This window comes from Hevea brasiliensis, chromosome 8 (genome assembly GCF_030052815.1).
Source record: "Hevea brasiliensis isolate MT/VB/25A 57/8 chromosome 8, ASM3005281v1, whole genome shotgun sequence".
Taxonomy (NCBI): domain Eukaryota; kingdom Viridiplantae; phylum Streptophyta; class Magnoliopsida; order Malpighiales; family Euphorbiaceae; genus Hevea; species Hevea brasiliensis.
In genome coordinates this window covers 12,683,403-12,710,180 of record NC_079500.1, presented here as the reverse complement: position 1 = coordinate 12,710,180, position 26,778 = coordinate 12,683,403, and the positions used below count along the sequence as shown (strand labels likewise).

Genomic DNA, 26,778 nt, shown 5'->3' with positions numbered 1-26,778 from the left:
ATATATTTTTTATTGTAGTTGGTTATGATTAAAATTCAAATTCAAAACCTCATAATTTTACAAACAATTTCAATATTATATTTTTATATAAAATTATATTAAAAACATATATTTTTTTTTACCTTAAATTAATTGAATCTTGCTAATTTGATTTGATTTCTTGATCATAGTACAATAATAGACACTTAGCTATCTTTCTTTTAGAAATTTGTTATGAAAAAATAATTATGTATAGTGGAGAAAAATTGCAAATTATACATAAATTAATAAGTGGTAAATGTACACAAGGTATGCTTGTTCCTCAACAATACAAATCCAAGAAGTAAAATTTGTTTATTTGTGAAGGTGGATGAAGGAAATCTTGATAAATCAACAAGTCACATATTGTTCACAAGAAAATGAAAAAGAAGATGGAAGTGTTAGGTATTTATGAAAATGATAGACACTATAGTTGTTGAATTTGTATTTGTTTATGTATTCTTTTTTGTATTAAATGAAAATGGGAAACAAAGGATAAAGGTGCAAAGCAGAGAGAGACTGCAAAATCACTTATTCAATGCACCATTGCCATTAGTCAATGCTCACATCTTCTTGCATAAGGTCATAATTAGAATAGGAGGGCCACTGGACCAACCTCTCTATATATAGAAAGGGGAGATTTTATCTAATGCTAAACATCCAAATTAACCCTCTAATTTTATTATTAAAATCAATTAAGTCCTTTGGTTTTAATTTAATACAATTAAGTCTTTATAAAATTTGAGATTAGGCAAATTCCAAGCCCACTAACACTTCATAGTTCAATTTCAATGGCAGGCCTAAGCTATGAATTAATGGGAAAGTCTTTATCTCACTGGGCTACTTTGATCTTGATCCAACAATTTCGAGAAGGCTTTGAGAGGTCTTAGGCCTGTCAAGAGTGTAAACAGCATAGTTTCACGTCTCTTGTGCAGCGGTACTACTACTACTACCACTCCTGCCTGCCAAATCTGAGGTTGTGGATTGATCAAGAAAGAGACCCTCCAAAAAAGTGAGAACTGAGAAGGGAAGAGCAGAAAATAACAGAATTCTTTTTGTGAAGAAAATATGAGAGCCACAGAGATTCAGTAATTAAGATGGGGATAAGGGTTCAAGAACTTGTTTCCACATACAAAAAGGAAAGAAAAAATAGAAACCATTAAATTTTGATAGAGAACTAAAACAAAAATGTCAACTTCTTGCTTCTCACTCTCCATATCTCAATTTTCATATTTATCTCTTCATTTTCTTCCGGCTTTAAGAACTTTTTCTTTTTCTTGCTTGTTGTTTGTGAACTTCTTTCATCTTTCTATCTTAATACATAGCAATGGAGTCCTCTGCAGAGGCTACCCAGCGGATTGCTAGGATATCAGCTCATCTCCTCCCTCCCAATTTCCAGGTTCTCTCCTTTCACTTGTCTCAGTATTGTAAGTTGTGAGGATTGAGGAATGATGTATTGCATTTTTGTGTTGTACATGATTTTCTTTTCTGGGTATTGAACAGAAACCTAAACTGTTAATTTTATCTTTAATTGGAATTGGTATACATGAACATTCGAAAAGAGCTGAACGGAGAATCTTCTGCACCAGCTTTGTCAGGGTCTTATAAAATTGTTCATGTTTACCTATTTTAGTTTCTGTTATTGAAATTTGAAGTAAAAAAATTTAATATTTGATGGATGTTAACCAAGACTAAACTTTTTATTTCATGGATTTTGATTGTGTTGGGATTGTTGTGTGGACTATGGCCTTTTGGATAGATGGAGGGAAGTTCTATTCTGAGGAGAGCTGATTGTCGGACTAAAGGAGGGGCACCAGGGTTCAAGGTGGCTATTTTGGGTGCTGCTGGAGGCATTGGCCAACCTCTTGCAATGCTAATGAAGATGAACCCTTTGGTCTCAGTTCTTCATCTCTATGATGTTGTGAATGCCCCTGGTGTTACAGCTGATATTAGCCACATGGACACTGGTGCTGTGGTAATTATTAATCCCCATTAATTGGTTTTTGTATTTGAGATTGAATTATTCTTCTGGAATTAAGGCTTATGTTCTGATAATTTAGGAAGTCTCGTGGAATAATTTGAAACAGATTAGATTTGGTATTTTTATTTTTTTAAAAAACTAGTGATTGGAGTTAAGTTGTCAATTTTTTTTATTCAAAAGAGTATCATTTAGCCAGGTAATAGGAAAGTTCCACAAGGAGAAGATCAGAACTTAATGAGTTAGACTGTACAGCATTTGATGGTAATTGTTCTCTTTGGGTTTCTAGGTTCGTGGTTTCTTAGGACAGCCACAGCTTGAGAATGCTCTTACAGGCATGGATCTTGTAATCATACCTGCTGGTGTGCCAAGGAAGCCTGGAATGACTAGGGATGATCTTTTCAACATTAATGCTGGGATTGTCAGAATCCTTTGTGAAGGAATTGCCAAGTGCTGCCCCAAAGCAATTGTCAATTTGATCAGTAATCCAGTTAATTCTACAGTTCCAATTGCAGCTGAGGTTTTCAAGAAAGCTGGGATGTATGACCCAAAGCGACTTTTGGGAGTTACAACGCTTGATGTTGTGAGAGCAAATACCTTTGTGGTATGTATTGAAAAGTGGGACTACCTATCAATATTTGTATAGAAAAACTACTTGCGCAATGAATTGCAAGGTAAACATAGTTAAAATAAGCCAAACCAAGTAAATAGTTAGTGGAAGAGCTCCACAATGGATTTTACATGTTTTGTAATTTTTTTGCCTTCAGTCATTTGTATTCAGAAGCTTTCTAAATTCTTTTTCATGATTACAGGCAGAAGTTCTGGGACTTGATCCTAGGCAAGTTGATGTTCCTGTTGTTGGAGGCCATGCAGGAGTTACAATTTTACCTCTTTTGTCACAGGTGCAGTAGATTATTTGCCAAATTTCACATCAATCAGATGTTTAAACTGTTAGTAGCTGATTAATGGCACAAATGCTGTGCATTGTTTACAGAAGCAATGAACTTGATGCACTCTTTGCAGGTTAAGCCTCCCTGCTCCTTCACACCAGAAGAAATAGAATACCTGACCAAACGTATTCAAGATGGTGGAACAGAGGTTGTTCAGGTAAGCTTGAAACATGGGATACTTCCTTCCATACCTTTTGTTAATTGGTTGCTTGTACAAAGATATAGAGTTTTAACTTACAGCCATTGTGTTTCTCCATTGATATTCAGCCTATAATTAAGTGCTCAATTTGTTTGTGCATCATGCCTTGTCAAGATTTTTCAATTATCAAATATGTTACTTGCAGACTGCAGTAAACATAAAAAAAAAAAAATAGTATAAAAAAAGGATTGAAGATTGTGGAGGTTTTTTTATATTATTTTAAGGATATGATGGGAAATTGTTGTTATATATTTAATATATTATTCCCATATTTTGAGAGTAATTGTAACTTTGAAAGGAAGTGTTTTAAGGTTAACTAGAGCTGTTAGAAACCTTACTAGTTAAATTCTACATCTGACAGTATTTTCTGATGTACAACAGTGTAAGGTACATGAACTGCTTATAGTATTTGCCACTTTTATTCCCTTTTAACATATCTTTATTTCATAAATCCCTTTTAATATATTTGATTACTTAAATTATTTTTGAATTGAGTTTTTAATTTTATTTACAGGCAAAAGCTGGGACTGGCTCTGCAACACTGTCAATGGTTCGCCTGTTTATTTCCTTTTTTTTTTTTGCCCAATTTGTGACTCTTCTTGAAATAATTGATTTGACAAGTTTTTACTTTATGACCATGTTGAAGAAAATATAAGAAAAGCCTCACATTACAGGCATATGCAGCTGTTAAATTTGCAGATGCATGCCTTCGTGGCTTAAGAGGAGATGCTGGAGTCGTGGAATGTGCATTTGTAGCTTCTGAGGTAAGTTTTGGGGCCCCTTATTTGTGAGCTTCGTGAGGATTTCTAAGTGAGCAATTTAAGTAATGTTGCATATTGTTTGTAACAGGTGACAGAACTCCCTTTCTTCGCAACTAAAGTACGACTTGGTCGTAATGGAGCTGAGGAAGTCTATCAACTTGGTCCCCTCAATGAGTATGAGAGGTATGAATTTAAACCTTAAGTGATATGATTATTGGCAAAGAATCATTAGCATATAACTATTCTGTTCTACTTTATAACTCTTCAACAGAATTAGGTTGGAAAAGGCAAAGAAAGAGTTGGAAGCAAGCATTCAGAAAGGAGTTTCCTTTATCAGGAAATAGTTTCATATTCAAGGGAAATCTTGTCATGTAAATTTATCGAGTGCGTTATAGGAAACTTCTTGTATGTCTTTGTTCCAAGATGGGCAATCGTCTTTGTAACCAGGCCTTAAGACCAAAACTGAGCCTGCAGAGGACATAATCTTAATCCACACGAACCAAATTTAATTTTTTTTGTCCTCTTTTAATATCCAGACTGTAGAAGACTAGCATAGATCACCACAGGGTCTTCACTCCATATGATAATTTAGCATGCTGAAATTAAAATATTCATAGCCTTTATGATTTCTCAGCACAATTGCTTTACAATTTACATCTTTTCACTCTAAATCATCGTATACGTGTTAGGGAAAAGCCAAAAGGATTTACACTCTTTGATAACTATGGCAAAAAATTAACTTCCCTCCAACCATTTACAAGGTCATCGGGTTAAAGGGTATGTGAACAACAGGTACCCTAGACATGGTTACATTCCCCACAAGCACGTTCGATGCCACAGTATCTTCCACAACAACAGGGTTAACCTGCACCACCCTCTCTGGCACAACCTTCTCACCATCAACCTTAGCCAGAACCTCAAAATGCATCCTCACTGACTCAGGCTTTGTCCTCCACTCAGGAAAGCCCTGCCAATCAAATCCGTCCCCTTCTTTCAAATTCTTTTCAACCTCAAATCCTATCTTCACAAATGTCTGAGCTGACACATCTGCCTTTAATAACCTGAAGGAACCTTTCTTATTTGCCTTGGGACCCAACACAGAAGCCAGCAATTTCTCAAAACCCAGCAAATTCGCATTTGAGCCATTTACAGAAGCAAGAGGCCACATTGTAGCGAAATGTTTAGGAGTTAGGAGAGTTGCGGCTTCCTCCAAATCAAGAGGGGAGCAAATGATGATAACTCCACAAGGCCTGGGGCAAGGCGTTTTAGCTTGAGTCTGTTATTGGAAGAAGACGGTGATGATGGTGATGTAAGGGAGGTAGGGCCAACAATGCGAAGAGATAGGAGTGGAGCTCCTTGGGTATGAGAAGCACGACGAAGGTGTTCAGCAAGGGCCAGAAGACCAGAGGCAAAACCATTTTGACTCCGGTTGAGGGGCAACGAGAGATCAACTGGGTGGCCTAGGCTAACTGATCTAGCACCCTTGACTTTAACCACCACACCATCTGCCAATATTACTTTCTTCAGTACACCAGCATCCACATCATGCTGCAGAATAATCACAATTCATTAGATACACACATAATTAACAGAACCGTTTCCAATTGAACAAACCAATTCAAGCATGTGTGGGTATTTATTTTCAGTCACTGTGCAATAAGAAACAGGCACAACAGAGATAACTCATGCATGATTATGAGATTGGTAAATTAATGGGAATCCAAGTCCAAGACATCATACTACAACAATTGCCTAATCAATTAAATAAAAATCAGTTCCATAATGCAAATTTCAATATCAATATAATCCAGTCATGATCCCAAATCATTATAATGTAAATGTTGGGACTCAAGGAAATACTGATTAGATTTACATCACTCCCAAATTAAATAAAATCAAATAAAGAATCAAAATTTAGTTTTAAACAAATGAATACCGGCAACGAGATGCGCATATCCTGAGCATCCTGAATCCATATCTCCATGGGTCCAGCAAGCTGAAACGGAGCCAGAACAGGCAACCCATTATCCGTCTTTCCACTCTGCTTCACTAACCCATTCTCATCACCAGGCCTAACCGGTCCTCCTTCCTCAACTCTGAAAATCGGAAAATCCATATACTCCCATCGATTAACATCCTCCAACAACTTAAACGGCATCACCAGGTTATCAATTTCAACATCGAATTCATACGCCACCGACCTGCCCACCAACGCATCTCTAATATCAAATCCCGAAATCTTAAAATCATCCGCCTGGAACCCCAAACCCTTCACAATCACCTCCTTCAAATCCTAAACCAGATCACAATCGATTAACAGCAAATACCAACGAAGATCTAATCAATTCGCAATTTAAGAGAAGTACTCACCGATATGGCTTTGGGACACGGAGGAGAAGTGGCATCCGGGGAGGAGGGCAGAGTCGTAACTAAGACGAAGATCAGGGTCTGTAAATAAAGTGAAACCTTGGGAGCCATCGCGATCGTGAAACGACTGAATATGGTTTCTGGTTCTTATAAAGCCGAGAGTTCGGATCTATGTAATGATGACGTGGCAGGATTGAACCAATGAGAGGAGAGAAAGTGATCTGGAGTAGGAAGATTATTGGGTCTGATTTGTTGTAGTTTTGAAGGGAAGTTCTCGTTTGAAAGGGTTAAGTTAGCGCCTTAATCGGTCAATGGTTACGGTGTCGGTTTGTTATAAAAGAGAACCCAAATGGGAAAAATAGATGAAAATGGCGTCGCCCGGACTCGAACCGGAGACCTTCAGTGTGTTAGACTGACGTGATAACCAACTACACCACGACACCGTTACTGACGCTTATTTTAATAGTAAAATAAAAATTTATATAGCAAGTGATTTTTAAGAAATAGAAATGTTTTCGACCAAACAATGCCTAAATTTTATTTTTTAAAAATTTATTAAGATCCAAAAGCTAAATTAAGCTCTTAAAATAAGGGAAAATAAAGTTTAATTTTTTTTAAATAAAATCTGTTTAACATTAATATTTAAGTTACTGTAAAAAAAATGGGAGTTATTGTAAAAAAAAATTGAGTTATTGTTAATAAAAAATTATTAAAATTAATTTTAAATTGGATTTTGCATATTTTAATAATGAAAACTTGAAAATGAAATTTTAATTTGAATTCTTTAATCATATCTAAATAATCAAGCCGTTAAGGAATTATATTCTCTTTGTTTAGAATGAAGGAAACTGAGGGAAAATAAAATAAGAGAAATGTTATTTTTTAAATCTCTCTTACTTAGATAGTAAATAAACGAGAGAAATGAAAAGAAATGAATGAAAATTATATTTCATAATTTATCTTTTATTTCTCAATTTCTCTTCATTAACATAAAATATTTTTTATCAATTTAAAGTGAAATGAAAATAATTATATATTATTTATATTAAAGCTACTTATATATCCTTAACATCATATAATAATAAAATTATAATTCGTAATAATTAAGTAATCTTATTATTAGAGAAATTTTATTTCATTTTTATTTTATTCAAATATCTAAATAATAAGAAAGAAATTCATTTTTTTTAACAAAAGAATAAATTCCATGAATTTAATTAATTAGCCCTAAATTCACAATTGAATTCAACTCTTTGAACGCGCAAAGCTCCAGCAAACAAATCCCCATTTAAAAAGAAAGCACCTCAAATTTTGCCATGCAAATTCATAGAATATATTCTTCAAACTTCAGTATCTTGGTAGTCTTCCATGGGTTTAAGTGCCGTCGTTTCTGAGGTGGAGAAGAACGGCAGCTGGATCGCTCCTCCTCCCTTTCGGCAGCTGGATCTCTCCTCCCTTCCTTGCTTTGCTTTTTTTCAATGGAGAGAATGTCCAATTTTAAAGGAGATGACGCTGGATTTTCAGTGATATTTGAGAATAACTGTAATTTTGGAATTTTTATTTGATACAATTATTTTATATATATATATATATATATATATATATATATATATATATATATATATATATATATATAATCATGATTATAGTGAGATTTATCATTATCAGTAGTTAAAATAAAATTATTGTATACATAGTAATTTTATTATGTAATTTTTTATAATTTATGATAAAATTATTAATGAGAAGTGGTAACATATAAAATTAAAATATTTTTAATAATTTTTTTTAAATAAAAAATTAAAAAAATGAGAACTCATACTTAACTTTATTAGATAAGTAATATGTTTTTAACCATTAAAATAAATCAAACCATATATTTTTTCATGAATAATTAAGAGTTATGTGAATATGATAATCTGGAAGAAGTATATAGATAATTTTCTATGATAAATATGTTATAATTATTTTTTTAAAATTATATACATATTATATAATATGTAAGGATTATAATAATTGTTAAAATTAAAAAATTTTTAAATTGTTAATAATTTATTAAATAAATTATATAAATGATACCTAAATTTAAAAATATATAACAATAAGATACCTAAATTTTAATTTATTACTTAAAATTACTTAATTTTTAATTTATTTAATACAAAATCATCCGTAACCTTCTTTAATTGGTTTTTAAATATTTTAAACTGATATATCAGTTATTAAATTAAAAAAATTATATTTTTCTCTTTTTATATCTATAAAAAAATAATTAATTAAAAAAATATTTTATTACTAATTTTTCTCTCTAATCTCTCTCTCTCTCCTCTATTTTCTCTCTCTACTGTCCCTCCCTCTCCGACTACCCTTCAACCTCAACTTATTATCTTCCCTAACACCAAAAAACCCGCTCCGTCCACTCAGTCCAACACCGAGCCTCACCGACAAGATCCACAAACCCGGTCACAGATATAACCTCACCAAACCTTCGCCATACCTTTGTTCCCATTTAGCCTAATCATAGACCTAACCTCGCCAAATCCTCACAGCACCCTCAAAATCGAAGTTCACAGCTGCATGGTTGCTTCACCTTAAATTAGCACCAACCAATACTCATAAAGAGGAGGGCGTAACGCTAGATTTGATGTTGTTGAAATTGGGTTTATTATAACATAACCAAACAGAAGAAATGGTATTGCATAGTTAGTGTTTGTAAGATAGATCGATAATGAGACTAACCTAGAAGGAGATCTTTAATTGGATGAGGTCAACTGGTGAAACGGACGCAGATGTTTTGGGAGCCTCTCACGGCATTTGTTTCAAGGAGCAAGGATTTATAACTACATGTAGAGGTTCTTAGGGCTGGTTCTAGCGACTGGATGGTATCTTCTTAGCCTCATTGCCAAAATCGAAGGAAAATACAGTGATTTTGTGAGCAAAATTGATGAGTTTTGTAGCTTTGGTTGGTGGTGCATTGGATGAAGATTAGTGAACAAACGAGAGAGTATAAAATGGGATGGTGTAATTCTGCCTCTTCTTCAATTTTCCTCTAGACCTCTACGATGAAGGAAGATGAGAAGATCAAACAATATACTAGAAAATGGTGATTATGGCAATGATTTGAAGTCTAGGGTGGTCATAAATGGTGAAGAAGAGTGGTCAGAAATAGTTACTATAAGTCTAGGATGATACTTTCCACAAGCTTCCAATTTGGGAATCTTTTGATTAATATTGTTAATATAAATCTTCATCTTCGACTTGGCCTTTGCTTTTGTTCCTAATTATTTGTTGATGGTAGCACTGATTTCTAACTCTGATTTTGCCAGGCACATAGCCTGGAACGTGTTTATGACTGGCATTGTAAATCATTTAGACTTCTTGATATAAACTTCCTAGTGGATTTCAATTGTGGAAGATAGTCTCTTAAATGAATTCCAGTGAGTTGAGCTTAATTTTTTAGGCAATGGCTGAAACAGAGTAAGTTACAAAGAGAGAGAGAGAGAGTGAGAGAGATTCAAGCCATGGTTGATACAGAGTGAGAGAGAGAAAAGGGTGGGAGGGAAGAGAGAGAAATTTATTATAAAATATTATTTTTAATTTTTTTTTGGCAAGTGAAGAGAGAAAATATATATATTTTTTAATTTTATAAGTGTCATGTCACCAACAGCAACTTGGAAATTAGTTACAGTAAGTTAAAGAAAATTTTGTGGTAGATAAATTAAAAATTAAGAATTTTAAGTGATAAATTAATATTTAGGTATCTTATTGATACATATTTTTAAGTTTAAGTATCATTTATATAATTTATCCTGATTTATTTGGCTGTCTTTTAATTATTATAATTTAATTTGATTATTTTTTTTATATTGTAGATTAATAAATAGAGTTCTTACTTAAATTGAAATTATTATATAGTATTATTATTATTATTATTATTTATTGAATAATCTTCTTTGTACAATTTGAAAAGATTAAAATTACAAATTTTACAATTTTCATGAGTTTAATATGTTATATAAATTTTCAACATATAGATATAAGGATTTGTAATAGGTTTAATTGATTTTTCAATATGTTTCTAGTAAATAAAATTTTACTCTGATCATGTGAAAGTAATACTCTAATTACTGAGTTATCATCATAAAGAAAAAGAAATGAATTAACAATAATAATAATTATAAATAAAATATTTTTTATAAGTAATATCAATTGAAAGAAGAAATTAAAGAAATATAACGTTGAATCATATAGTATTCGTTTTAATAAAAAAATTATCAGTATAATGGCCCCATTTATTTTATAAAAATAAATTATATATTAAAAATATTTTTTATAAATTATTTTTTAAGAAAATTTTTTTATTAAAATATTTTTCATTGTTTAATTACAATATAAAATTAATGGTACGTGTTAATGTCATATATGTATAAGTATTTTTACATTTTAATAAAATTATAAAAGTCTAAAAAATGACTTCAAGAGTATTTAGTTTAACTTAAGAGTCGATCAGATTTACTTATAAGTAAAAAGTAATACGCTTGATTAGCGTTGGTTTAACTTATAAGCTAAAAAAAAATACTTAAAATAAGTATCCTTACTTATAATTTATCTACTTATTTTAAAGTTACTATTTGACCAAGTAAAAGATTGTATTATCTTAATAATTTTTAAAAATATCAATATTATCCTCATTTTAACAATTATAACACCTAATTACATACCCTTTTTAGTAGTTTTAATAAATTAAATTACTTTTAAATACTTTTAACTAAAAATTTAAATTACTTAAAAATTATTTTTAAGTAATTTTATCAAATAATTAATTTTTAATTTAACTCATAAATTAAAAAATATATTTTAAATCAAAAATTAAAAATAATTAATCAAACTAAATATCCCTTGTAACACCCTAAGCAAATCCCACATTGGCAAAACACGGGAGAGATATTAGGTTTATAAGTTGGCGGTTTGTAACCCCTAGCGACGCGTTTTAAAACTGTGAGGGTTTCGGCCTAGAGCGGATAATATCACTAGTGGGTCGGGCTTTCAGTGAGGACGCTAAGGCCTATAAGGTCACAAATGTAACGGCCTGACCCACTAGTGATATTATCCGCTCTAAGCCGAAACCCTCACAGTTTTAAAATGCGTCTCTAGGGGTTACGAACCGTCAACTTATAAACCCAGCATCTCTCCCGTGTTTTACCGATGTGGGATTTGCCTAGGGTGTTATACCCCGTAACTCTCTTAAACAGGGAAAATAATTTTTTTTTTAAAAATAATTTAATTTACCCTTCAATTAAAAAAATAATTTTCATTAGCTTATTTTTCTAAGTGCCTAAACAAACACATAATTGCCTTGCATTATAATACGAAAGTCTCATTTATTTGGTAAGATAGGATTTGAAATTAATATTGACAAATTGTACCAAAAAGAAATTAATATTGAAAAAGAACAATTGGAATTGTACAAATTTCCAAACAATGTCTTTTCCATGTCACCTTTGTTATTGTCTATCAAATCAACAAATATAGTATATATCAAATCCAACAATAATAAATGAAAATAAGGCACTAGTGTTTGTCCTCACTTTATAGGGTAAGGAATCTCATTTAATTATCACTTTTGCAAATAATACCCATATTATAGAGATATATAATTGAATAGAAAGATTATAATCTTTGGTGGGGACTAATTAAGGTCTATAAGTAGAGAGTATTTCTAGGAAGCTAACAATAGGATATATATTAACTTTTTATCTTATTATTATTTTAAAAAAATATTTTTTTAAAAGATTAAATATTAATTTTAAAAAGTTTAAATTAATAATTATCTTTCTTAGAAGTTAAAACTTATAAGATAACATTTAGCTTTAATTAATTAACTTTCTATCAATTACACCCTTACAATTTTCTTTTAAGTCAAATATCAATTTTAATTAATTAATTAATTCTTCTGATTTTATATAGTTAATAGATTTTTTTTCTTGATTTTAATTTTTTTTAATATAAAAACTATTGACTATCACTTCATTATCAAGCACCAACTATCCTTTAGTCTGCACCTACTTAGCAATAATGGAGCCAGAATTTCATTGTAATTTGTCCTATTGTTAATCTTGTGATAATCAAAATTAGTGCTATGATTTTTTTAATTGATTATTGTCTTTGAAGCATCTTGATAATTATGGAGGAGAAAAAATTTTGATATCACATTGAAGACATTCTATGAGCAATATAGGGGCAAGGACCTTTTAACACTTGGGACAAAAAAATGTCAATTCAAAAATTTGTTAATATGGTGGTTGGTTCCACAGCCCTTGTCAATTATGAATCTAATTGTGTAAAAAAAAAAAAATAGAAAAAAAAACTTATAATTTTACGTGAAGAATTGTGCTTTTATTTTTATCAATTTGATACTTTACATTTTTTCCTGTTTATAATTGTGATCAAAATCATTAATTACAATTAAATAACATTAATATAGCGAATACGTTGTAATGATATGGCAATATGCCGCATCATCAATTTTAAGAGTATCATATGTCACTGTATCAGTGCCACATCTACCATTGTCACCACATCAACACTCCATAAGAGTCAATTAATAGTAACTAATAGTTTATATCACATTTAGTTCCTCGTGTGTTAAAGCACGAAGCTACCAAATATTTTTTTTATACTTCTCCCCAAATAAATTATGAAAGCTTATGAATTTTTCATGAAAAAGAAAAAAAAAATTCTACCATATTATAATTAGAATTATACCAAAATCTTTTAAGTTGTATTAAAGAAATGATATCAATACTTAATTAAAATATGTTAAATATGTTAATCACAGAGTTGATTCAATTAATAAAAATAAGTAATTTTCTCTTATTAACTTTAGAATTATTTAAAAATATTAATGTATGAAACTGATTTAGAGGAATACATTCTTAATATTTTTCAGAAAAAAATTAAGATTATCGATATGAAAATATCAATGTTGTCAAATTAGGATTAGGTCGGCCCATTTAATTGAAAAAATTAGATTACTTATAAAATCAAAAATTATGAAATTTGATTAAAATTTAGGGATTCAGTAAATCCAGTCATGTGTTATGATCCGACCCTGTGGATCTTGATTGATGTTAGGCCTACTTTATTAGACATCAAATCTGCATCAATATTCAAAGTTCGTAAATCATTTAATATTATTCCTCTTTACATTATCTTAGGTCTTTTCTTGTCCTTTTATCTATTTCTCTGGCCAATTTATCACATTTCATTACTAGAGTGTTAGATTCTCTATGTTAGACATCACCAAATTATTTTAATAGTTGTTCATAAACTTTAAGAGTCATAATAGGATTGTACTTGAATTTAAAAATGTAATATAAAATTCGTTAAATTTTGAAATTTTACATAGTGAAATCATTTTGATTCCCAATAACTAGTTTATACAATCTAGAGAGGCAATGACGTGAACAGTTCTCTCTCCTCTATCTGACAAGTGGTAAAACCGGCTTAATTTTCTTCATAGATCAACAACGAAAAAATCTCAACCGTACAAGATAATGAAGCAATAGATATATAACAATTGATTAGAGGGATTTTACCTCTGAAAAATATTAATAATTGCCCATGTTATCTTTATTTTTTATTATCCACATTAATGTGTTACTTATAAAATAATTATTTAGAGTTAGAAGATTTTTACTGTGTAAATTTTAAAATTCAGGGGGCTTTATATTGTACTTTTAAATTTAAAAACATATTTGTTACAACCCTTAAAGTTGGAGAACAACTTTTGAAATTTATCCTGAAAGTTACTCTATACTTCTAACTTTTAGAAGTTGAGAAAGTATTTTTACTATAAACAATAAGATAATATCATTGTATTTATATTTAACAGGTAATTCAACAGTCTGCTTTAAATCATTATATAAATAGCTAATTATTAATAGTTAGTAAAACAGCTAACAACTACTATAACAACTAATATTGCCGAACAGATTATTAATTTTAAGTTACTCTGTCAAATACTATAATACAATATGAAAATAACATCCATATATTTTGAAATTTAAAGACACATTAAAATTTTTTTAGTGATCAATCATATAGCTATTGATTTTATTTGGCACTTCAGAAATATTTAAAGGGAAAAAAGATTATCAAAATTTAAATTTCTGATCTTTTATATTGCGAAATATGCACTTAATCATTGAATTATTCGGCCAATAGCTTCATTTAGCAATTGAGTGTGTGTGTTATGATGATGCTTATGAACAGACATAATAGAAGTTTAGCAAAGTCAATATTATTCCATTAATGTCAACCAAAACGACACAAACCACTAGAAAATTACAAAGGAATTATTAAAAAAAGGCACGAAAATATTTTATTTGCCTCCAAAACACTGACCAAACAAACACATAACAGAGCAATAACAAAGGCCTGTTTGTCTACACACCAATAAAAAACCCTGTTCAACCACCTTGGGTAGGAAAGGGACCTAGCATGTTCAGCTGACTTCTCAACCTCCCACTAGGAAAAAAAAAAGCCCAAACAAGCTGTAAGATCTGTTTTAAAACAGGTGGGTGTTCTTCTAATCATGCAAAAATGATTAGAAAAACTTTTTTTTTTCTTAAAAAAAAAAACCCTCCTGCAAAATGAACCTCACAGCAAAACAAGCTTACAAGTAATGATCTAAAATGGTGGAGCATTCCAGGCCTTGTCTATGGTAACTGTGTACATATATAGGAGACTTATTTCTAGCATCTCTCAAACTTTCCAGCAGAAGCATAGAACTTAAATAAGAGATTCTTGCATATTATAAGAACTGAAAATACTTGGGGTTTCTTCACATGAATAACTTGAAAGCTGAGTGTAGATTCTTCACAAGATCCTTCACTGACATGCCAAATTCCATATCCATCTGTGAAGATTAAAATCGAGTGATTTTGCTGACACAAATTGAAATTTAGAATTATAATTAATTTCTTGCAAGATTCATATAAAAGGAAAAAATAAATTACCTCAGCAATGATTGTAACATCAAGAGCAGAACTCCCAAATGTTAGAACACTGCTATTGACCACTGAAAGGTGAAGTTTCTCAATTTCTGCTATAGTTTTCTCCAGAACTCCTTTCCTTTTCTCACAGTGAATTCTTATAAGCACTTCTTTGTCGCAGATTCTTGCTTCAATTTCCGGCAGAGGCTCATCGACAGGGCCTTTGGAGAAAGTCTCATCTGAGGAAGAACTTTCATCCTCACAAAAGAGCTGAGATTTCTTCACAATGACTACAGATTCCATGGCTTTTTTCTTTGTTTGCTCCTCAAGTGTCTGGACTCTGTCTTGCAATTGTTTCAAGTACTTGATAGCATCCCCAAGAACAGAAGCCTTATCCATCTAAATATTTTCACATTTCCACAATTTCTAAGCAAATTAGCGATTCGGTTTGAGGGAAAAATAAAAAATAAAAAATAAAAAAAAGAAAGAAAACGAAACGATAATCAAGAATGAAGATGGAACCTTCTTGAGGCCAGGAACTATAGCAGACAAAGCTATGAATCTCTGGCTTAGCTTCTCTCTTCTCTTCCTTTCTGCTATGATGTGATCCTGGGTTTGAGAATGCCTGCTGCTGTTGTCACTGATCCTCTTGGCTCCCTGACAAGCCTTAAACATATAGTTTTGGTTGCCTGGAGAAGCCAGTATATCAGAAGGGAGGGTATTGATGCTTTTAGAACAAACAGCCTCCTCCTTAGGCTTCACTATTCCCATTTGATTCTGGTTGGTGGAATTGCCAAAGGAAAGAATATTTGGGGAAAAAGCAACTTGTGGGTTTGACAAATTATAATCTGTAGTTTTGCTTGAATTGAAGCCATTTGGTTTCAGTTGCTTTGAGGGTCTAACAATGCCTGTAGGAGAAATTTCCATGGAGGTTTTGAGGTTGAAACTTGGGTGATGAGATAAAGAATGCTGCATGTTCTCCCCAAATGCAGCTACTAGCGGTAATATGCTCAGATCATCAATGGAGTTCATGGGCCATTGGTCTATGAAGCTGGGTTCCTCCATTTCCTGTCAATCAATTGGTGCTATCATTCAACTTCAAATCAACTCAACTCAACTCATTTCACAAACAAGAACGTAGATTTGAATTTAAACCGACAAATTGGAAAGTGTCTAAAAAATTATTTTAGAATATTCTAAAAAAATTTAATCTCTATCATGCTTTAGAAACACTTAAAATTGATCTATTAAATAATGATCTTACCAGTTCACTTAATCCGCTAATGGAAGAAATCTCCATTGGAAATAACCTACAAAAGAGCCTGTTGGAAATTTTCAGCACAAGAAAAATTAACATAAGCAAGCAAACTCAACAGAGAACCAATTCAAATCCCAGACCAAAAAAATATGGTCTATGCAGAAGGAAGCAAACAAGCAATGAAAGAATACTCCAAAAACCCAGGAATCATAGACACAAAAAAGTAAAAAGTAGCAAGAAATCTCACCCTTTCAATAATAATCAAAAAAGAAAGAGAACTTTCCTTGTCAAACCTCCGGTAAAGCAGGAGAGGCTCCGGGTTGCTCCAGCCTTTATAAATTTCATATCAGTAATAGTCCACACCTCTCTCACGGGTTGTTGATGTGAAAAGCCCCCAGAAATCCTTCCTCATTGTGGGTTGTAAAAGATCATTACTTTAGATAACACTCAGAAAAGGGGTATTAATTATATCTCTGTGGATGGTTTTTGCTGACAAAAGTAATACCTATAACAAATCCCTTTTTGTTTTTTGCAGGCTTTAGAGGGATACATTGCCAACTTGGGTTTGAAACTTCCATTCTAACCTTTGCTTATTGAAAAAAAAAAATCAATATTGATTATTTGTCTCATTATGCATTTGTCTTAGGAAGTCGATAATTTAAGCTGTGGTATTTTATTTTCTTTCAAAAAAATTTTAATATAAAGAAATTATTAACTTTTTTTTAAAAAATAAATAATAAAGTTTTCACTAAATAAAAGATAAAATATAAATCTGAAATATAAAATTTTATACAATAATTTTACATAAAAAAATTATGATAAATCACTTTTGAAGAATTGATTATATTGACTTGGCTATTTATCAAGAACTACACTTTACTCTTGATAATCTTTTATTATTCGACTCTACAATCTTTTTATAAACCTGATATAAAAATCATGAAATCTTAATAAAACAATTAACAAAGTAAATAACAAAATAAACCTAGCAATTCCATGATTAAAAAAGGAAAAAAAAAATAGATCTCACAAAGAAGGGATGAATAAATACTAAATACTCACAGAAGAATAGACAATAATTCTTCTCAGAGGAAGAAATAAAACTCATATTTATCAACCAGAATATATATAAAGTAGATCTATTCTAAAAAAATATAGATTTAGAGATTATTTAGAAAAATATAAAATCAATATAAAAAATAAAAAAGGAAAATAAGAGTCCAAAGGAGGGAGAATTTAGAGAGGAGAATTTATTTATATTTTATAATTTTATAAATAATTCTATAATAATTGGATCAAAATTCATGAGTGGAAGTTGAATATCTATATCATAATGTTTATGGCTGAATTTTAAGAATTCAAAAACTCCATAATTTTCTTGATTTTAAAAGAGATATTGTAGAGATAAAAATAATTGTAGACCCTTAGAATGTCTCAATCAAACTAGCAAACACCCCAATATTAATATTTGCTGCATTCCATGAAAGCCAATTAGGCAATCAGATTACAACAAGACCTAAATAAGCAAGATTAGTGGAAGATTAACAGAGTTTAGGTCATGTGAATTGGGACGTGTCAAGCCATGATTCGTTGAAATTGAAATTAAAAATTGTAATAATATGGGGTTGGTTGGTTGGTTGAATTGCGAAGTTTCCTTTGACTTATGGGTGTTGTTTAGCCAATAGGGTGACACCACCTTGTTGAGAGTTGCTGTCGTTGACTATGAACTTGAAAATTGGAACTTGGAAGGCGTTTATTGTTGGGCCGGTCGACCGGGAAAACCGACCCATCAAAAGGTTGGCTCATGATTATCAAAGAACATGAATATTCAAATATTTTGACAAAAAAAAAAAAAAGTTTTGTGATTAAGAAATGTGATTAAGATGATGATAGCTAAAGCATTAATTAAGTGCAACATTGATGATATTCAACTTTGTACAATGAATTATTAAATGTGGTTAATTTAACTTTCTACTTAGTTTATGAGATAAAAAAAATTATATATAAATAAGTATGGAGGCAAAGCCACAAATCATTAATATGAATCATAAGATAAATATGGTATATTTTTTTTTTATGAAAGAAAAGAATATAAATATAGATAATTAAAATTTTTTATTCATAAATGATTTAGGTGGGACAGAATAATCTTTTAAATAGTAATTAGTCATTTTTTATTTTGAAAAATCAAAGAAATATTTTATAATACTACCCTTTAAGAATGTATTATTACTGTAACTCACAAAAAAAATTAAACATTAATAAAAGAATAGATAATTAAATATAGATAATTAATTTTTTTTTTACAAAAATGATTTAGGTGGGACAGAATAATCTTTTGAATAGTAATTAATCATTTTTCATTTTAAAAAATCAAAGAAATATTTTATAATACTACCTTTTAAGAATGCGCTATTTCTGTAATTCTCATAAGAGATTAAATATTAATAAAAGAATAGACAATTAAAATTTTTTATTCATAAACGATTTAGGTGGGATAGAATAATTTTTTAAATAGTAATTAGTGATTTTTTATTTTAAAAAATCAAAGAAATATTTTACAATACTACCCTTCAAGATTGCACTCTTTTTGTAACTCGCATAAGAGATTAAACATCAATAAAAAAATAGACTGCGCTATTAGTTCTATTGATAAAATCATTATTCGTACCTGAAAATTCAAAATATTCAATCACAAGAAATTAATGATCCACATTATTTTTTAAATTGTCAAATAATCTATTTAAATATTATAAAAAATAAACAAAATAAAATCCCGCTGAGGAGAAACAAAACCCAGTAATAAGGAGAATATAACTCTAATATTAGGAAAAAAACCTCACCGTTTACTTTTAAAGAATATAAATTTGAAAAGAGGAACCTAAGTATGTTCCAAACGGATATAGATCTAAAAATCTATTAAAAAAATAATAAAACAAATAATAAAATTAATTTTGAGGTAGTTTCTCACCAATAACTACAATCCAAGAAAGAGATTTGAAGGAGAAAAGAAAAAGATAGTTAATTTATGAACTTATCTAATAACACTTTTAACTTAAAAAAAAAGAATTTCTATAATTATTTATTTTCATACAAAATATAATTACTTTATTATGAAAAATAAGATAATTTCTTATAAATTTACTATTCATTTTATTAGATTTTCATAAAATATTTTTTTTTATAAATTAATTAATTATGAAAATTTTATGCGAATCTATAAGATAAGAGAGAAAATATTAATATATTGTCTTGAACAATTTCTTAAATGCTTAAGTTAATAATCAGAACTCAAATCGAGAATTTAACTATAGATAATAGCATACCCAACTAAGGCTTGAGCCTCTTATATCAGTATGAAGTAGACTCTTATTTAAATAAAAAGTGTGATCATAGTAAATTCTTATTTAGAAGAAATCCAATTAGTGTAAGATTTCAAATTCATATAAATAGAGATGCTGATCTTGAAAATTTTATCAGGATAGATGAGTGTAATTAATACTAAAGGATTTAAGGCCCAGTATCAAAATAGAGTTTGACTCGAGGAGTAACCGCATAAATTAATTAATATTATTAAAAAAAATATAAAAATTAACTATTAAGTAATGGCAATATATAAAAAAATATTCACCCTTATGATTAATTTATTATTATTATTATTATTATTATTATTATTATTATTATTTCATAAATATCTCAAAGTCATTGAATTATTCACCCTTATTATTATTATTATTTCATAAATATCTCAAGCTCATTGAATTAGACCAATCTGTTATAAAACCAAGGCATTATTATTATTATTATTATTATTATTATTAAGTCTTTTAATGTACCAAAATTTCGGACACTTTTCGTTCGTCCAACAAGCCAATGCATGGAATCCAAATAAGCAAGCATAAACTTGCGGGCTCTATAGAACTTTCCACGGTGTGGATAACAACAATTTATCTAACAACAACTACAACAGATGTCTTTGCATGGGAGAAATTTCCATCTGGTGGCTGTTGCAGCAGAGCAGTGCTACTGTTTCTGCTCACTTTCCTTAGTCACTTGTCGTTAAACTATTGCTAATAGCTTCTCATTTCCTTTCTTACGCTCACATTTTCCTTCAAAACGAACTTCTTCACCCTTTCTTGCTTACCAAACTCTCTCTAGCCTAATCTCATGGCAGCTCCATCCCCTAACCTCGAGCTCCGACCCTTGGGAAACACTGGGCTGAAGGTGAGTTCTGTGGGTTTTGGGGCCGCCCCTCTTGGTAGAGTCTTCGGCCCCGTCTCTGAAGACGAGGCCATCGCCTCTGTCCGTGAAGCCTTCCGCCGTGGCATCAATTTCTTTGACACCTCTCCGTATGTACTTTGTATATATTACATTTTTTTTTGTATTTACATCTAAATTTGAATTTGTTTGTTGGGTTGCTGGTAAAATATGGGAGACTGAAGGAAAGTTTAGGTCTTTTTGATATAGTGTTCATTAATTTCTCTGATACCTTGTAGGATGTAATCTTTGTGTTCTTGAGTGTTGAAATTTATACTGGTTTATCACTGTGGTAGCTGAGAAAATGTAAAATATAAGAGAGGAAAATGTGCTTTTTTGTTAAGGTTTATGGATAAATGTAGTCGGTGCTTATGGTTATAAATAGGACTAGACAGTGAAAAATAGACATATATATAGGAAAGGTTATGAGAATGTACACGGATATTTCGATTTTGGTAACTGAAATGAGGAGTGAAATCACTTTAAATAACGAGGCACAATCATTCTAGTAGATAAGGGAGGATGTGAGGAGGGTTATAGGATTAAATGAAGTGGAGTTGAAAGGAATATAGACATACGACCGGCAGTGTTGTTAAAGGTGAAAAAAGGCGCCAGGGGAGGCGAGCCCCTAACGCCTCGCCTGGCTAAGGCAAGTCCACTGCAAAGAGGCGAGCGCCTGAGACTGGTCAAGCGAGGGGCGACGAGGCGACGCCTTGGCAAATAACGTACACTTCCAATTTTTTTTTTTTTTTTAAAAAGCATAAAAGTAATCGACTTCTCTGCCAAAGAAGAGCAGAGAACGCCACAGAGCAAAGAAACAGAGCAAACCCAGGTATGCTCTTCCTTCCTTTCTCCCATCTTCACCTTCTTTCCTCTCTCTCTTCTACTCTTCTTCTATATTTCTTCTCCTGTCACTTGCGCAACCTACCAGCAAGTCCATCCAGCACCTGTGATCCTTTTTTTTTTAATTTTTTCTTCTTTTCTCTCCTCCTTAGTCTTTTCTTCTCTTCCTATATTGGTCCATCTTCACTCCAGCAGTTCCATCTTCAGCTTTTTTTCTTTTTTTTGTTAAATTTGTTAAATGGCAAATGGGTAGTGTGATATACTTTTTTATTAAATGGTTATTGTTGTGGCATGATTTTTATTAAATGGGTATTTTGAATTGTGATACGTTTTTATTAAATTGGTATTAATGCTCTTGCTGTGATGTAGTGCAAGTGTGCAAATTATTGAAAAAAAATCAATTGCTTAATACTTTAATTTCCTATTTACTTGAATTGGGACAACATTGATGGTTGTTGTTGCAGTTACATAAATTCTTTTATATGTTTTGAATTGGGACAACCTTAATAGTTGTTTATACGTCTCTTTGAACTCAACTGTGACATGAATTCTTCCATATGTTGCCTAATTGTATATGCCAAAGCCATTAATCAGTCATTCATAACTCTGCCATTGAAATTTTAGCGATGGGTATTATTTTGTTAGATGGTTTTTAATTATATAGATGGTTTTAGTGATTGCTATTCTCCTATATGGTTTGTATATTTTGCCTTTTTTGTTAGATGGGTATTGTTTTGTTGTTAGAAGCATGAATTTTTATTGTTCTTTTGTATATAAATATAATTTTTGCAATTTAGACTATAAAGCCTTACTTCAAAAAGGCCCTCACCTCACCCCTCGCCTTTTGCCTAAGGCCATAGGATATCCTGTCGCCTTAGTGTCGCGTTTCGCCGACTCGTCATGTTATATGTTAGTGGGTATTGGGCACTGAAGGAGTCGTATGTGTCTAAGATAAAAGTTGCAGAGATGAGAATGTTAAGGGGATGAGTGGCCATACTATACTAGATAAAGTCCGTAATGAGAGTATTAGAGAAAATGTAGGAGTGATGTCAATTGAGGATAAGTTGAGAGAAGAGAGATTGGGGTGGTTTGGTCATGTGAAGTATAGACATACAGAGGCTCAAGTTAGATAACTAGAGCACATTAGGTTAGAGGATAGAAAGAAAAATAGGGTAAACCTAAACTGACTTGGATGAGAGTAGTATAACTGACTTAGAAGCATTACATATTTCCGAGGACTTAACCTAAAATGGTTTAGAGTGGAGAAAGAGAATCCATGTAGCCGACCCTAAATTTTTGGGATAAAGATTTAGTTGAGTTGAGTTGAGTTGAGAGCTAGGAAATAGCTGCTAGGTTGTTGAGAAGATGTAATGAGAAAAAGAGATTAAAGTTTTGAGTTTTGGAATTTTAGTTATTTGGTTTCAGGTGGAATAAATTTGCTTGTCGAGAATTTATTTGTGCACCAAGTACTGGGATTTCTGAGAAATTGATATTTTGAACTCTGTTACTTTATTTGTTTGCTCGTTTCTGATGACAAAAGCCTATTCGAATGCATGAAAGAAAAAGGACTTAAAGAGCTTTTAAAGTCTAATAATTAGAGAAACAATAATCTTCATTCGCGTACCCTTAAATAATACCACAGATGAATTTCCATTGTGATGTAGGACTGCTTGTTAGAGATTTTAGGACCACGTGTTTTAGTATGAAATTTATAAAGGAGTTGGTCTCAGTTCTTGTTAGAACTGGGGGAGCCCAAAGTGTTGGGGAGACTTCTTGCAAGTCTCCTGCAGGAAACATACTCATGGACCTGACATCATCTACAACCATTAGCTGAAGTCATTAGGTTTTCCCTCACTTCGCGAATATCACATAGTCAACACCAAAACAACATAGATCCTAAGTTGTGTACCCTTTTTTCCCTTATTATTTCCTTGAATTTTCTAGCAAATATATTGACAACAAATCGAAATGAGTAATTCTAATGAATTCACCTCTATTTGCAACTAATATTATTTTTTTCTTTTTAGCTATTATTGTTCTGAATTCTTATATCCATAATTTATAACTCTTGACGTGGCTTCAACAGGTTTTTCCTATATTTGTTTTTATGAATTCATCTTATTTATTGTTTGTTTTTGCCTGGTCCTTGGTAACTTCTCCTTCCTATTTTAAAGGTACTATGGAGGAACATTGTCAGAGAAGATGCTTGGTAAGGGACTTAAAGCCCTAGGAGTTCCTAGAAATGAATATGTAGTGTCAACAAAGTGTGGACGGTATATAGAGGGCTTTGATTTTAGTGCTGAAAGAGTAACTAGGAGCATTGATGAGAGTTTGGAGAGGTTGCAATTGGACTATGTTGATATACTGCAATGCCATGATATTGAGTTTGGGTCTCTTGATCAGGTTATTGATTAAAATACCTGCTTAGTCTTTTGTTATTGTTGTTTCTCGATTAATTTACTTTTAATTATATTATAAATGTAAAGGTAGAAAATATTCTAATGATTCTCTACTATTGGTTCCAATGGCAGATTGTGAATGAAACAATTCCTGCCCTTCAGAAACTAAAGGAAGCACGGAAGATTCGTTTTATTGGTATAACTGGACTTCCATTAGGAATCTTTACTTATGTGCTCGATCAGGTACCACCTGGTACAGTTGATGTGATTCTCTCATATTGTCACTACAGTATTAATGATTCGACATTGGAGGATTTACTGCCTTATCTGAAGAGCAAAGGTGTGGGTATAATTAGTGCTTCCCCACTTGCAATGGGACTCCTTACAGAGAATGGCCCTCCAGAGTGGCACCCAGCCTCTCCTGAGCTAAAGGTTTACCTTATTCCCTGCAATGATCTTTGATGTTTTCTTTCCATGCCGTTTTTCTTAATTGCAGTGCTGTTTAAATCAAAGAACATATTGCCAGGAACAAGTCTGGTTAGCCTCTGGAACATGAGTATATAGGCATGCGTGGTGTACTCATTCAATTCCACTCTATGTTCACATGCCCATACATTCATGTTAGTTGTACAGTTCTTTAAGCTGCCAATTATGCTATGATTAATCTTAGAGCTCCCCTGGTACAGAATAGGAGAAAGGGAACAGGTAGTAATGAATATTAAAATGGGGTATAATTGTCTTCCAAACAATGCCTCCTGGTACAATTCTTTTTATTGCTTACTGAATTGCCAAGATATGAGATTATGTTTTTCAATATGGATCTCATCATAACACTATAACTCAAATTTGGACATGCGCTTGATAAGGTGCCTACCCCTATTAATGAAAGGCTTCTACCTTCAGCATTTCACTAAATCAACAATTGAAAGACCAATCACCGTGATTCATGGGCCAACTGCAGAGGGCTGCCACATACTATGTCTAATCTATAAGATATTGAAAAATTCATTCATTGTTCTCACTTGGAGATGTATGCTTTTGCCAAATTTAATTAATCATGATCATGTTTCTGTTTTCCCCAGTCTGTGTGCCAAGCTGCTGCTGCCTATTGTAAAGAGAAGGGAAAGAGTATTACCAAGTTAGCAATGCAATACAGTTTGTCAAACAAGGATATCTCTTCGGTTCTGGTTGGCATGAACTCTGTTGGACAGGTTCTCATTCATAATTTGCCTTAAGTGCTACATTTTCTTTGATATACAAGTGTTAAATTCAGTTTTGTTTGCTTCACTTTTTCTAATACTTTACCCTGATAGTATTCAACCTGTTTCTTGGGAAGTAAGACTGCAAAGTCAAAAATACTTTACTTTCTTAAGATTATTTAATCTCATCATGGACCGATTCACTCTCCTATCCTCATGTTCACATGATCACTAGGCTGTGTTCATTTGAGTGTTTAAGAAGCTTTTCCCAAATGTGTGTGACAGAGAGAATTGGAAAATCTTGCCATGGTTAAAACAGAAGGAAGAATGAGATCACTATGTTGTGGACTCTTCAGAATATCTTGGTGAAAATCTGGAACGCTACTGGATTGAACCTATCTTTCTACTTTTCTATGATTATTTATGAGGATAAATTAAATTCATTTGATTTTTTTGACCGTTAAAAGCCATGTTGCTAAATTTCACTTGGATTAGCTGTCCATTTATAACTACTTAATGCTATGCTCTTACAAATTATTATTATTATTATTATTATTTAGATGGAGAAGCTTTATTCGCGTAGATATTATAAACCAGGCTGTGTGCTGTGTGACATGCTAAAATATTTGTACATTAGAGAAATGAACAGCAGCTGCCTGATTGTGTGTGCTCATTTTTGCATGGGCTGTTATCCGAATTCTGATGTTTCCTGATTGGTATTGGACAATGGAGTTCAAGTTTATGTGAATGGCATTGATACCCAGATTGGGGGTAACTGCCAAAAGCCTTTTATGTTTTATGCAAGAGGATTCTGCTTTAGATCTTGAGCAAAATTTTTATGTTTGAGAGATTTGTTACTGATTTGTGCAGAACTTATATTTTGGCATGTAAGTGATGCTAAGCTTTTCAATGATCAGGTCGAGGAAAATGTTACTGCTGCCATAGAACTTGCAAAATTTGGAAAGGATCAAGAAACACTAGCTGAGATTGAAGCTATTCTGAGCCCTGTCAAGAATCAGACATGGCCGAGTGGAATCCAAAAGAGCTGATGGTTTGGCCATCTCTAAATCCTTTAAAATTCTGCCCCAAGAGAGGGTCATGATCATCACTCAGTATTATGCTGATGGATCTGGAGCTTAATAAATTGCATGATTTGTTCATTCGTCTCATGAAACGTTCAAGAGGTGTATAATAACCTGATATTGTAATCAAATTGACTTCAAAACTTAGATTCAGTTTGTTTCAAGTTATAGCAACACCATAATTTTCAATTCTCAGTTTCTCTTTTAATATTTCTCTCTTTTTTTTTTTTTTTTTTTTTTTACATATTGCTTGGTTGCAATTTTTCTCATTCCAACTTTCATAATAAAAGAAAAAAAAATCAAAAAAGTCATTCTACTTTCATTTGAAAGTTCAAATAAGTCCAAAATTAAGTTTTGAGCTAAATAACGATTTGAATTTTTTTTTTTATTAAGCTAAGCAAATTTTTACGTAACAAATTATTTTTTTTTTAATTTTAAATATTAAAAATTAATTATTATTTTTAATGAAAA

At 31.5% G+C, this 26,778-nt stretch overlaps 3 protein-coding genes and 2 non-coding genes across 8 annotated transcripts; 2 read left to right on the top strand and 3 right to left on the bottom strand.

The window, feature by feature from the left end:
• Positions 1-883: 883 nt before the first annotated feature.
• On the top strand, positions 884-4,419 carry LOC110644653 (malate dehydrogenase, glyoxysomal). 2 transcript variants are annotated; one of them, XM_058151331.1, is made up of 10 exons: positions 884-1,208; positions 1,344-1,417; positions 1,778-1,993; positions 2,286-2,600; positions 2,809-2,898; positions 3,020-3,103; positions 3,660-3,695; positions 3,820-3,909; positions 3,995-4,089; positions 4,178-4,419. In XM_058151331.1, exons 2-10 carry the CDS (start codon positions 1,346-1,348, stop codon positions 4,248-4,250), a joined length of 1,071 nt encoding a protein of 356 aa, XP_058007314.1. In that variant the 5' UTR covers positions 884-1,208; positions 1,344-1,345; the 3' UTR covers positions 4,251-4,419. The 2 variants fall into 2 exon arrangements, with proteins under 2 accessions (XP_058007314.1, XP_021653231.2); XM_021797539.2 differs by having other exon boundaries at positions 885-1,417.
• Positions 4,420-4,503: 84 nt separating this feature from the next.
• LOC110644652 (protein TUNICAMYCIN INDUCED 1) lies at positions 4,504-6,456 on the bottom strand. Its single transcript, XR_009150592.1, has 3 exons — positions 6,277-6,456; positions 5,843-6,199; positions 4,504-5,454 (listed from the first exon to the last, which is right to left on the bottom strand). It is a non-coding gene; the product is annotated as a protein TUNICAMYCIN INDUCED 1 (transcript).
• A 186-nt stretch (positions 6,457-6,642) lies between these two features.
• On the bottom strand, positions 6,643-6,716 carry TRNAV-AAC (transfer RNA valine (anticodon AAC)). Its single transcript has one exon. It is a non-coding gene; the product is annotated as a tRNA-Val (tRNA).
• Positions 6,717-14,559: 7,843 nt separating this feature from the next.
• Positions 14,560-17,122, bottom strand: LOC110661186 (transcription factor bHLH25). 2 transcript variants are annotated; one of them, XR_009150591.1, is made up of 6 exons: positions 16,775-17,122; positions 16,534-16,591; positions 15,792-16,337; positions 15,294-15,668; positions 14,955-15,193; positions 14,560-14,802 (listed from the first exon to the last, which is right to left on the bottom strand). XR_009150591.1 is itself a non-coding variant. In XM_058151330.1 (5 exons), exons 2-5 carry the CDS (start codon positions 16,567-16,569, stop codon positions 15,119-15,121), a joined length of 1,032 nt encoding a protein of 343 aa, XP_058007313.1. In that variant the 5' UTR covers positions 16,570-16,591; positions 16,775-17,122; the 3' UTR covers positions 14,560-15,118. The 2 variants fall into 2 exon arrangements, 1 of the variants encoding a protein (XP_058007313.1); XM_058151330.1 differs by having other exon boundaries at positions 14,560-15,193.
• Positions 17,123-20,616: 3,494 nt separating this feature from the next.
• LOC110661187 (L-galactose dehydrogenase) lies at positions 20,617-26,496 on the top strand. 2 transcript variants are annotated; one of them, XM_058151329.1, is made up of 6 exons: positions 20,617-20,876; positions 23,802-24,030; positions 24,159-24,458; positions 25,109-25,237; positions 25,511-25,602; positions 26,144-26,282. In XM_058151329.1, the coding sequence occupies exons 1-5, from the start codon at positions 20,695-20,697 to the stop codon at positions 25,592-25,594; spliced, it is 924 nt and encodes a 307-aa protein (XP_058007312.1). In that variant the 5' UTR covers positions 20,617-20,694; the 3' UTR covers positions 25,595-25,602; positions 26,144-26,282. The 2 variants fall into 2 exon arrangements, with proteins under 2 accessions (XP_058007312.1, XP_021675441.1); XM_021819749.2 differs by lacking the exon at positions 25,511-25,602 and having other exon boundaries at positions 26,143-26,496.
• The last annotated feature ends 282 nt before the right edge of the window (positions 26,497-26,778 follow it).